The 12,673-nt window shown below is 43.0% G+C and overlaps 1 protein-coding gene across 1 annotated transcript in view; it reads left to right on the top strand.

Moving 5' to 3' along the window:
* Positions 1–12,673, top strand: part of DNER (delta/notch like EGF repeat containing) — a gene marked incomplete at its 5' end in the record, with an annotated part of 319,258 nt that overhangs the window by 147,898 nt on the left and 158,687 nt on the right. The window contains 1 exon segment of the mRNA XM_034655313.1: positions 12,436–12,581. Within this exon segment, the coding sequence (XP_034511204.1) occupies positions 12,436–12,581 (146 nt within the window).

Genomic DNA, 12,673 nt, shown 5'->3' with positions numbered 1-12,673 from the left:
TCGTCCATCCATTTCCCTGTTTACCATCAACCAACGTTTATTGATAAATTACCACTTTCAAGGCACCGTGCTCAGCATTGGGGCTACAAAGAAATATAAGATCCCACTTCCTGAACTTGAGAGATTTTAGCTTCTAGGCAGATAGGACATACTCATTATGCAACCCAGATAACTCTCATTGTCCCATAGCTTCATCTTGTTCATAAAGTCACATCAGATAAACCCAGTCCCAGCAGCCAATAACGGATTAAAACACTTGGTATCTTTATTCATCCGTTTGAGAGAACACGAATATGGTGGGAAGAATGCATTCCTATCAAGCAGCAAAAATCTCATTGATCTTCTCTCCTCCTTGCTGCACTCTTAATAGTCTCCGTGTGTTTGGTACTTGCTTTGTGAAATTATCTCCCCCCAGTCTAAATGTCTACTCTCCAAAATCTCAGCCTGACACCCACCCAGGCTTTGAGGATTTTCCCATCTTTTTCTTCTTGCTCTTCTGGTCCTTTGTTCTGTATATTAGTATAGCCTCTTGGGATTGTTTGTTTGCTTTTAGTCCTTCTGTCTTGTCTGTTCCTGGGGTTCTCCACTACAAAGGACGTGCCTGGGACCTGACCCAGCCAGCAAGAGTCCTTTCCCCTTAGAAGCAGAAGTCAGAAGAGTGTAAATATTCATATAATAAGTAATTGCTACTCTTGTTAGGTAGTAATGATTTCGAGATGATAAAGAGAACTTCAAGAGGTAACTGAGAAGATGAAAAGAATGTGTATTAAATATCAGATGAATTGTATCATTTAAGGGCTACATGAACTCAGAAGGGAAGAATAATCACCAAGCAGAAAGTTCAGGCTTTAGACTTGTATATTTTGAGCTTGGCCTTGAACTGAGGAATAGATAAAAGAGGGAAAGACATTCAGGGCAGGAGGACTGGTGTGAATGATGATGTGGGAGGGAGATCAATTTGGCTGGCGCAGTGGATTTCAAGAGGGGAGCCACAGAAGATTCGGAAGAGGACAGGAGGTGGGAGGCTGACTGTAAAGGAGAGGGAGCACAGGTAGGTACGTTCAGGGGAGCTGGTATCATATGGTGAGCGCTGTGGAGGAGATTTGGTGGTGAGCGGGAAGAGCCAAAATCAGGTGGGGCTGGCCACAGAAAGCAGGACACTGGGTACCAGGGACATTGGGAAGGTCGATTCTCTAGACGTGATTGTGTGTCAGAGAAGCAAGGAGACAGAGAGGCAGAATCAAAAGTGACAGGCATCAGAGTTTCAAGCTGGGAGGTATATCTGTTGGGAAGAAAGGCTTTTCTTTGAAAAGAGCAGCCGTAGTCAGTTTTGACATGTTTGTGGTGTTGAGCAGGCCCTTGGAAATGGAGAACCCCAGTTCAGGAGGGAGGCTGTGGCTGCAGATGGAGAATGAGGGATCCTCTGCTTGGAGCTTAGAAATGAAGCTTCTGGGAAGGAAGCAAGTGGGGATCACTATCTTGAAGAAAGATAATTAGGCTGAAAGATTAACTAGGCAATGGGGAAATGCTTCCAGGCAAAAGGCTGGAATTACATGTGCAAAGGCCCTGTGGCTGGAGACAATGCATAATATCAGAGGAACAGCAATGGGGCCACAAGGGGGGAGCTCCGAGAACAAGGGCAAGAGAGGCGGAGATGTGGTGGGAGGTAGGCTGGATCACGTTAGGCTGGAGCCCACATTAAGATCCATGCAAGAAGGAACTGTGAAGGAAAGGAACTGGTAAACACATTCACCCTGCGGATGGTCCCCATTGAAATATATGCATTTTAACTTGGCAGAAAAGAAGTCATCCTGAAGACAACATAGCCGGTAGTTGGACCCATAGGTGTCTTTGGCTACACCCCCTGACATTCTGATTTACTGGGTCAGGTTGCAGCCAGCATAACTGTTTGTTAAATAAACTCTGTAGGGGATGCTGATTGTAGGTGTTGGTGAGCCGGCTAAGAGAGGAGCTGAGTGGTGGAGACCTTTCTGGAACTCCAGAAAGTGGAGCAGGTAGGCAATGCTGCCTCTGAGCATCTTGAGGACTGAGGTCGAGGGTGTGGCTGTTCCTGGGTGACAATGCTGATAGGAGCTAGAAATAGCGCAACCAGACCTGCCGAATCTGAGTCAACCTCTCCATCCCTCCCAATTGTTTTTCTTTCAAATCATGGCACACCATTGGACCTTCACCGCCATACATTGGCTAGTGTTATTTTTAGTACAACAATACGTGCCCTGGAAGGTAAGGTTGTTATACATAATTCAAGAAGCGAGCACATCTCAAATTGGAATGCTCACCAAGCACTGGTAAATTCAGGTAACTTCTTTCATATGACCTTGAAGGTACCAGACTGTCTTATTGGTGGCCACTTAAGTGCGGGATTTTGGATCAACACAGAGTGGAGGAATGCAATAGAACAAAGGCAGTTGAAAGATCATGTTCACAATGCTTGCCACAGCTCAGAAGGTAAACATGTCAATCAACAGCTTTTTATGTTAGCTCCTCTGTAGGCCCGGTTCTCTGACTCCCTAGCGTTTATAAAGTCATCTGCAGCCCAATTAGCTGTGCATTTCCCATTACCCTCATATCAACACAGAGAAGTGATTAATTATTTTGGCATTCACAGTAATTCCATTAATCAGAACGCATTCATTGGGTATTAATGACTGGATGTGGTGGGTAATTGTATATGAGTTCTACAGTAATTTAGCAATTGATTTACTAGTATCTGATGAGTTGAAACTGTACTAATGGAAGATTAAGTGATACAATTCTAACTGATTATGAAAAGGTGATCAAATAGACATTGAAAAAGATTAAATAAATGAAGAATTTCAATTGTATATTCTGTGTGAGCCAACAAAATTTCAAAGGAAGGGGCAAATTAATTTTCATGTTCCACCAATGGGTGTTCAAGAACTAGCATTAAAAAAATGTGCCCAATTAGGACGTGGTCTTCATATGCAATGAGGTTTTTTTTCCCCCTAAATGGAGATTACTTAATGCCAGAAATAGGCACATGGAAAGGTTTGACAGGCCTAGTTGTAAATTTCGCTTCAAAAAAAGATTTTATAATTTGAATATTTTTTATACCATTTTATACCATAATGTGTTTCTTGTATTAATTGCTGGTTGTACTTTAAAAAGAAAAGAAGTCTTTTAATCCTATGAAGTGTAGCCATTCCTCATTTATTCACATATTTTTCTTTTACAACTTTAAATGTAGCCTACAGCCTAGCTTTTTAAAGTAGAACTTAGGCATGAATTATTCAAAAGGGTAGATAATAAAAGTCACATTATTATGAATGTGTGCTGTCCTTTTGCTTGGACATTATTTTAAATTCTAGCAATAATTTCTAAAAGTGGAAATAATTTTTAAAAATTTCATTTAAAAGGTTTGTCATCCCAGAAACTGAGTTAGGGGACTCTTTAAATGACCTTCATGCCTGTGTCCCAGCACTGCTGTTTTCTCAGGGACCGTACTTTCCCAGAGCTATTTCCTCAGACCCACATAAGTCTAAGTTCCATTGCGGATCCCACTTTAAGTACATGTTGGTTGTTGATGTTGTTGTGGGTGATAGTGATGATGGTGGTAGTAGTGGTGGTGGTGGTGATGGGGGTGATGATGATGGTGACAATGGTAATGATGATGGTGACGATGACAATGGGGTGATGATGATGATGGTGGTGATGATGATTGGGGTCGTGCTGCTGCTGATGGGGTGGTGGTGGTGATGATAATGATGGTAGTAATGGGGGTGATGATGATGGGAGTAGTGGTGATGAGGATGATGATGGGGTGATGATGATGGTGGTGGGAATGATGATGAGGGTGATGGTTGCTATAGACTGAATGTTTGTGTCCCCTTCAAATTCATGTATTGAAACCCTACTCCCCGATGTAATGGTTTTTGGAAGTGGAGACTTTGGCAGGTATTTAGGGTTAGATTAAGTCATGAGGATGGAGCCCTTATAATGAGATTATTGCCTTTATAAGGAGATGAAGGGACCAGTTTTCTCTCTGCGATGTGAGGGAATAGCAAAAAGACAGCTGTCTTTAAACCAGGAAGAGAATCCTCACCAAGATCCTGACCGTGCTCTCACCCTGATCTCAGACTTCCAGCTTCCAGAACTGTGAGAAATAAATATTTGTCATTTAAGCTAGCCAGCATATGATACTCTGTTAGCAACCTGCACTGAACTGACTGCGACAATGGTGGTGATGATGATGGTGACGGTGATTGATTAAAATACAGTCTAATCTGTTGTAATACAGAGACCTCAAATACGTTGGCTTAAACAAGTTCCCAGTTCATCTCTCTCTCACGTTACAGTGTAGAGGTAGCTGGTCCAGTCCCGAGAGGACAATTCTACACCCTCGTCATGGAGACTCCATCTCTGGATTCAGACTGGCCGCCCCCGCTGTCACAGGGCAGTGGGATGTGGGAGGAACGGGCAGGGCAACACATGCTCAGTCTTCGCGGATGTACGTCACGGAAGCGCCACACTTCCTGTCCCTGAGTCACTGAGGAGAGGCAGGCTCTTTAACCGGGTGGCCCAGTTCCCGGCACTAACTCCTAATGCTATTGTTCAAAGGATGTGAGGAGAATACATACCACCGGGCAACTAGCAGTTACCCCAGTGGCTAAAATACTCAAGTCTTAACTTCAGGCAAATAATTTAGTGTAATATTAGTAGACAAAGGGGTGTGGTAGGGTGAACATCTTCTTGAAAAAAATTAAGCAGAAATACAGCAATTTGGGCTAGAAACCCTTTACTGTGGAATACTATTTCTTTTGGAAAAGTGTAGAATGTCAACCTAAGGAGTCTCTGTCTTAAATTTTTGTTCATTTCATGAGCCTGTGTTCGATATTGAATTTTCAGAACCTTCCTTGCAGGATGAATGTCAGAAGTACCATGGAGATGCTGATGAAGCCAGGAGGCAGTGGGGAAGGGCCCCTGTATCTGACAGTAAGATTTGCTGAGAATCAGTCACTCTATCACCAGGTGATAGCAAGTTGATTTTTTTTTTTTCCAACAACAGCTTCCCATTATCTCTTCAATTTCTTTTTCTCTGGAGCCAGTGATATTACTTAGTATATACTTTTCATCATCATTCAGCCAGGGGTAATCTACCCGATGATTCTGATGAGTGGCAATGATAGAAACATTTGCTCTGTTGCTGTTATGCGCCATTGTGTCTCCTAATTCAGAAAGCATTTTGGGCCCTACCTTACTCAGGAACCCACAGAAAATGAGATAGTTTGTATGAGTGAATTTTCCAAAAAGCAATGTACCGCTTCAAGTATCAAAACTTAAAACTAAGCAGGCAAGCAAACAACCGCAGAACCCAGCCTTTACGTGGAAATCTAAAGAAAGCTTAGTTTAGAAAAGACAGGCAGACCTCAAAGGAGGTCCTGGGATAGTCAGTGTGGCTGGGCACTCCATGGGTGTACCACAGCGTTTTTAGTCCATATTCAACTTTCCCCCTTAACTTCTGGTCTGCTGGCATTCTGCACATATGCAAATGGAAGGACAGCTTCGCTCCTATAGCCTTCCTTTAGTATCATGCAGCCTTGGACTTGGTCTAGGTTCATACCTGCTCCCTGCATCAAGCTCTCTTGTTGCCTCTAGACTGACATCGTCAAAAGATGATTTACTTCTCAGGTTTTTCTTCTCAACCCACAAGTACGGAGTCACAAATCCATGGGGTTCCTGACCGGCTTCTTAAGCTCTGTGCTACCCTCCATTCCACCTTCTTAAAAAAGTTGGTGCAGATACACCGTTTCAGCCCTGCTTTTATGGAAAGAGATGTGGGAATTGGGGGTGTTTGCCTTCCCGATGATTATGTTAATGCAGAAAGCCTGGGTCTCCAGCTGGAGCTGGAATCCGCAATATTTCAAGTTTTTCATGCCTATCTACTGCCAGCCATGGGACTTTCTGGACTGTGAACAGTTTTTATAGGTTATAGGTTTGTGCCAAATGACTCGCCAAGTCTTAATAGGAAAAGTTGGCAGTTTGTTTCCAACACCTACTGCTCAAGTATTTACGGCCAGAATTTTTATTTTGCATGTATGCTTTCCTTCAACAGGAAAGAAAATGGTCTTTAGTCAAATCACTGAATTGAGAAATGCAAATCTCATTTGCCATTAATCCCAATGAGGTATTAACTACAAAGTCCATTTAAGTCTCTCTAGTGTTAATATCAAAGAAGACAAGTGGTAAAATAAACAGTTAATGGCCTGGAGCCAGTGGTCTCGCATGCTCCCACAGACGCTTGACCCCTCCACCCCAGAGATAATGACCGGACCCCCTTTCTGTTGCTCTCAGCTTCTCATCGGCACCAGGGCAGGTGAGTTTGACAAAATCACTGTTTTAAAGGACTGTTCTGATAGCAGAACATTTTATTACTGTGTTAATGAGCCCAGTGTGGGGTTGTGGGCAGACAGAGCCTTTGTATGTTTTCGTGTGGAGTCAGGGGAGGAGGAATGGGGAGAGGGGGAAGGAAACCCACCTTTTATTTGTTACTGTAACAAGTTACTTGAGGGTGTTAACAGATCTCTGGATAATCTTTGGAGAAAGTTTTCCTTCATTATAGTTTTAAAACTCATCAGGGAAATTATCCGGTTGTGTGGCAAGTAGAGTGGGCTTTCCAAGCTAAGCAGTGTCTTTTCCCTCCCTCCTTCCCTCCCTCCCTCTTCTCTTTCTTTCCTGGCATCTGAATATTGAATCGAACTATGTAGCATCTTGAAACCTTTCTTTTTGTCAAGGACCACAGTTTCCCCTCTCAATGCTGAGGTGTCCAGAGATCTGCCATCATGTAGTTCTGGATGTCCTTCATGCTGCCGAAATCTTATCTTTTCTTATCAATCCCACCATGAAAAAAATCATGTAGCTATTTGTTTTAGTTAATCATTCTAGTATGATCCTGTTGTGGTCTGATGTCAATACACAACTAAGTTTATATCGTGAATATTGGCCTGTAAAGCTTGGTTCCGGGCCCTGTTCTTTCACTCCTGGTCCTTAGGTGCCCTTCCCTGCCCCAGTAGGACAACACCATCTATATTCAGATGAGGCCCACATTTACGTATTCAGCCTTGATGTTTCTAACTACTCATGTCCTGTGTCCAACCACCAACTTTTGACTGCTCTATTTGGAAAGGGGGTCTCATCAGAATCTCAAATTTAGTCTCTTCATGACAGAAATCTTGATTTTCTTGCCTAGCAGCAAAGTTGCTTGCACTATGTATGACTTTTTCCTTTCCCTCATGTCACACTTCCAGTGTATATGAAGTCTTGTTGGTTCTTACTCCAGAATATGATCTTTGGAAAAGCATAAATCATATGTTTTTCCCCTGCTTAAAGCTCTTCAATGGATTCTCATTTCACTAAGGTTCACAAGACATCCTCTGATCTGGCTCTTCCTGCCTCTCTATCCTCATCAAGGTGCGGCCATTGACACAGTGATGTCTCATTTGTGAGACACACTGACCTCCATGTGACATATGACCTCCTCATCCATGTGACACACTGACCACTTCCTTCATGTGACACATGACCTTCTCCATCTGACATACTGACCCCATCCATGTGACACGCTGACTTCCTCCTCCATGTGACATATAACCTCCTCATCCGTGTGACACACTGACCTCCTCACCCATGTGACTTGGTGTCCTCCTCATCCATGTGACACATAACCTCCTTGTCCATGTGACTTGGTGTCCTCCTCATCCATGTGACACATGTCCTCCTAATCCATGTGACTTGGTGTCTTCCTTATCCATGTGACACATGTCCTCTTCATCCATGTGACTTGATGACTTCCTCATCCATGTGACACATAACCCCCTCCTTCATGTGACATATGACATCCAAATCTCTTTGCTGGCTCTTTCTCTGCCTTTGGAGCTCATCCTAAAAGCAGCCCCTTACTTAGAGCTGGATAAGCATCTGCTGAAAGTTGAACGAATGAGCTCAGCTTCCCTCTGTCCCCGTGCTTGTCCATCCCACCCACCCCACTGCACCAGTTTACTCACTGGAGCACATGATCTGTTCGCGTAAACTGACTCAATATTTTTGCCTCATAGTCAGAATCATAGACTTGGACTGTATACAATGATGATTTAAATATATGTTTATTCATGAACATTTTCAAAGAACTCTAGTCTTACATTTGTTATGGTTGGAATGAAGAATATATTTTCTCATGAGAGTGAAAGGGTGAGAAAATGTGACAGAGGTGGGAGAGCCCCTGAAACTGGGATGGCGAGCCTTCATCTTCTTTCTTCGTTTCTGCTTTCTTTGTGTTTCTGTATCAGCATCTCCTTTCCTGGGGTCTCATCCACTTTCTGTCTCACGCTTTGTTGTTCCTCCTTAGTCTTCCTCCCTCCTTCCCTCCTTCCTACTTTCTTTCTAAATCTCCTCCCTCCTTGCCTCCTTCCCCTCCTTCTCCCTTCTTTCTAAATCTCATCTTGTTCTTTCCCTCGCTTGTCATTAATTTAAACCAGGCTTTAGCTGGAGTGCTGCCATGACCTGCTGTGTGAGAGCAGTTCTGTAGTTTTTGGAAGGACCATAGAAGATGCCAGTGTTGACAAAAGCCCATTCTGAGGCAGCTCTAGAAATGGAACCAGAGTGTCCTCCTCATTCCTACTTTGTCAGTTTTTGTCTCCAGTTGATCAGTTGGCCTATGGATCTTAGCATTCTGAATATAAGGACAAGCTTTTCTGTCTAAGTCTATTACAAGAATTCTGTTCCATATGTTGATTTCATGTTATTAAGGAAGAGAAAAAATAGTGACCATTTGCCCTGCATTTCTTATAAGTGTGTTAGAAGTGTCCATCAGTTTGAGTGCTATGTCAAAGAAACCACACTGGGTTTTCAGCAACTTTCAAATGATCACTTATAAAGCCCCAAAGAACTTCTTTAAAAAAAAAATGAGTTCTATTTCATTTCGGATTCTTCCTGCTGCCCCTTTGTAAAGGGTGCAGTTCCTGCTCTTAGCATGTGGGATTTCCGGAGGGCTACTTTGCTCTAACCCAGCTGCAGTTTGATGAAAGTTAAATTGGACAGTATTACTTTTCATTATGAGCAGCTCCAAGCATTTTCCCTGAGACATGATCAAAGGGAGGTGCCAACAACTTACTGAAATTACACTCTTACCTGGAAGGAGCCACCAGGCAACGTTCTCATCGTGAGCAGTATATTGCTGAAAATAATGTGCATATACTTTTGACTTACTTTGGGGGATTCAGTGACATAATTAGGAATTACATAGTAATATGTGACACACCGTTGCAAAGGGTGATTTCTTTAATAGTTTACTGGAGGATTTTAGGGCCAAAATACTCATAGTGTTATGGAGCAAATGAAGCTAGTATAGAAACCTGTATCAGAGTCGTCTCCAAGAACTTTAGAGACTTATGATGAGGTATGGAGTATAAAGATGGTCTAAATAACACAGAGTCACCTAGACTTTCAAAAATAGATGTGTAAAATGTGCTTTCAGTGGCTAAAATGCCTGCCTCTAATTCCAGGTGATATAATATTACTTATGTTCCTTAGATTAGTTTTTCTACCAGACCAGTTGTTCTTAACTGGGAGCAACGTTTGAATCACTTAGGGAGTCTTTTAAAAACACACCTGCCAGAGGCCAATCTCAGACCATTGATTCGGAAGCACTTGTGTCGGAGCTTGGCAGTATGTACTTGGAAAAAGCCCCTGCAAAACTATGAAGCTTCTGGTTTCAAAACTGGTTAAAGATCACTGCTCTTGACTCAAAGTTTGGTGTGGTAGGAATGAAGAGCACGCCATCTTTGTAGCCCGGAATCTAAGTGATTGCCTAGTTTGTAGATGTGAGCTCAATAAATGTTCACTGAGGAAATGGAAGCAAGTTATCTAGAAAACTATACCATGCATATTTTTAACTACCCATTCATTTGAATTACTACTGGCTAAGTAAATATAATAGTTGAGTAGAATTTTTAAAATAACCTTCAGAGGGAGGTGAATTCTACAGCATTACATAGCATTTTGTGATCTAAATGCATAGTAAGTAGGCAGGTGATATAGTTTTTAACAATAACTTAATATGAAACCGGAGAACAAGCAGAGATACAAAAGACACCTTTATAAGTTCTGATATCTGATTTTACCTCCATTATTTTATGTATAAAAATGTCTTTTAGGATAAGAACTCTGGTGGCATCCCACCATTGTACCAGGCTCCATTTTTCTATCATGGTTAATAATAAGTTGATAAGCAACTATTTTTTTAGTAAACTGGAATTTTATGCATTCGAGTGATTGCTCTTTTTTAAAATTGACATGTTGGATGGCAGGGCATTTTGGAAAGTCCTCCCAGGGAATTATCTTTGCTGCTCTGGCCATTTTTGTACCCGTCTCTTGCCTTCCTACCAACCGCTTCTCTAAGACTTGTCCCTTGCCATTAAGAAAGCTTCAGTAAAGGTGGGAAGATAAGAAAGCACCTGAGACAGAGAAAAACCAGGGGCCTGTATGTGAGAGTGTGTACTCGGGCACAGGTGGGCATGGCAGAGCTTGGAGGGGGATGGCCTGTTGAGGAAAAGCTCAGGAATAAGGTGAGATCTGAGCTATAACGTTGGGAGAGGAGGGGTATTCCAGGCAACCATTTACAGAGTTGGGGTGAGCCAGGCATGAGTGAAGGTGTCTGGGAGGTGGCGGTGAGGCGTCCACAGGTGTGGAGCCATGACAGAGGAAGTGTGAAGCTCTGTAGAGGAAGTGCTTTGGCTGGAACCATGTTTTCCCTCTGTCCCAAAGCCAATGAATGTTAAAGTTTTCAGTGGGAAAACTTAGGAAGAAAGCAACTAGTTCTCTGTGGCTGTAAAATACCACCGTTTGCGAGACCTGTGGTACCTGGCTTTACCGACACACCAAGAGACATTTGTCGCCTGATTACAAACTGAAGTTGAAGGCTGTCTCCCCTCCATTGTGACTTGCTTTAACTTACACCACAACCTTAAAACTTGTGGATTGAATTAAGTCTCATACTGCTGTTTCAAATCTGGCATCTGCCTAGTCACACCACCCCCGGCACGAATGTAGCACTTGGCGCTTTGCGGATTCCTGATCTCTGGGTGCTCCTCAGGCCATGAGGAGAAGAGTGACCATTCTGTCCCATTATTTGAGACAGTCTCACTTTATGCCTGTGTCCACTTGCAGTCATAAAAGCTCTCCCATTTGGATTGGAAAAGAGTCCTAGTTTTGAGGATACATTTTATGGTCACCCTATTTTGCAGTTATTTTCCTTCCCTCACACNTGTCCCATTATTTGAGACAGTCTCACTTTATGCCTGTGTCCACTTGCAGTCATAAAAGCTCTCCCATTTGGACTGGAAATGAGTCCTAGTTTTGAGGATACATTTTATGGTCACCCTATTTTGCAGTTATTTTCCTTCCCTCACACAAGAGAAAATTGGGACTCAGAGAGGCATGGCTGTCTAGAACCACTTTCACTACCTTGTCTTAAGCACCTTGTATGGGCAACACAGGAGTCTGTCTTCTGGATGATGGAAATGTTAAGTCGGTTGTTCATTTAGAAATGAAAAATTATGCATAAATAAGTGAATATTCTTGTTAGAAAAAAGAGAGACACTCTTTTAGTGGAATAATTATATTATTGATGCAAGATACTTGTAGCATTATTTCTTCATTCCAATTGGAGGCTACATTTTTTTCCACATTTATTGTTACCTCCTACGTACAAGTAACTGCACGAGTTGCAAGGTCGTTTGGTGATAAACAGGACACGTCAGTGGTAGTTCGATCAGTCTTCACCTGCGATTGGTCCTGTTTTATTAGATGGCTAAATCACGTAACTTAATTGATACCGCGCAGATTGGTGAGGAAGTACACTATTTATCAAGAAGCCCGTCATTGAATGTGTTCTTGTCCTGCTTACCCACCTGTCAGGACACTGGGAGCCACTCGGGCAGGCTGGTACAGGGGGTGGCCTCGGGGGGCATTGAGTGTGTGTCACTATCCAAAGTAGACAGGAGGAGGAAGAGTCGGGAGGTGTGGGCAGGTGGCCCCCTGGGAGAAGAGGGGCTCAAAACCAGTAAATTCCAAGATGCTAATGCGGGGATGGGATCGAGAGAGGAAAGGGCCCCCCGAGGACATGGGGAAGGAACGGCACAACAGCGTCTAAGGCGATGACTGAGGGCTGGTCTCCTCTTCTTTGGGCCTTAGGTGTTTCTCATGACGCTTGGCCTTTCTTGAAAGGCCATAGGTCTGAATGGCCACTAGTCACATGCTTTGTATCTTTGCCTGAAATTGTATTTTGTTTTCCTCGTCAGACTTGAATGCTGCATAAAATAAACTCAGAGTCTTGGAGAAGCTCATAGTCTGGTAGTTTTACTTTATATTTCCTATTGTCTCCCCCCTCCCCCATTTCAGGTTTTGTGAATGATTCCGTTACTAAATCCATTGTGGCTTTGCGCCTGACTCTGGTGGTGAAGGCCAGCACCTGTGTGCCGGGGGAGAGCCGCGCGAATGACTTGGAGTGTTCAGGAAGAGGGAAATGTACCACAAAGCCATCAGAGGTAAGGGGACACCTGGTGGCTTTTAAAAGCTCTATTTATGTGGATATGTATCTATGTCTTATATCGATCCCTGTCTATATCTACCTATGTCT

The sequence above is a fragment of the Ailuropoda melanoleuca genome, chromosome 2 (assembly GCF_002007445.2).
Source record: "Ailuropoda melanoleuca isolate Jingjing chromosome 2, ASM200744v2, whole genome shotgun sequence".
Taxonomy (NCBI): Eukaryota; Metazoa; Chordata; class Mammalia; order Carnivora; family Ursidae; genus Ailuropoda; species Ailuropoda melanoleuca.
This window is presented reverse-complemented; position numbering and strand designations above follow the sequence as displayed.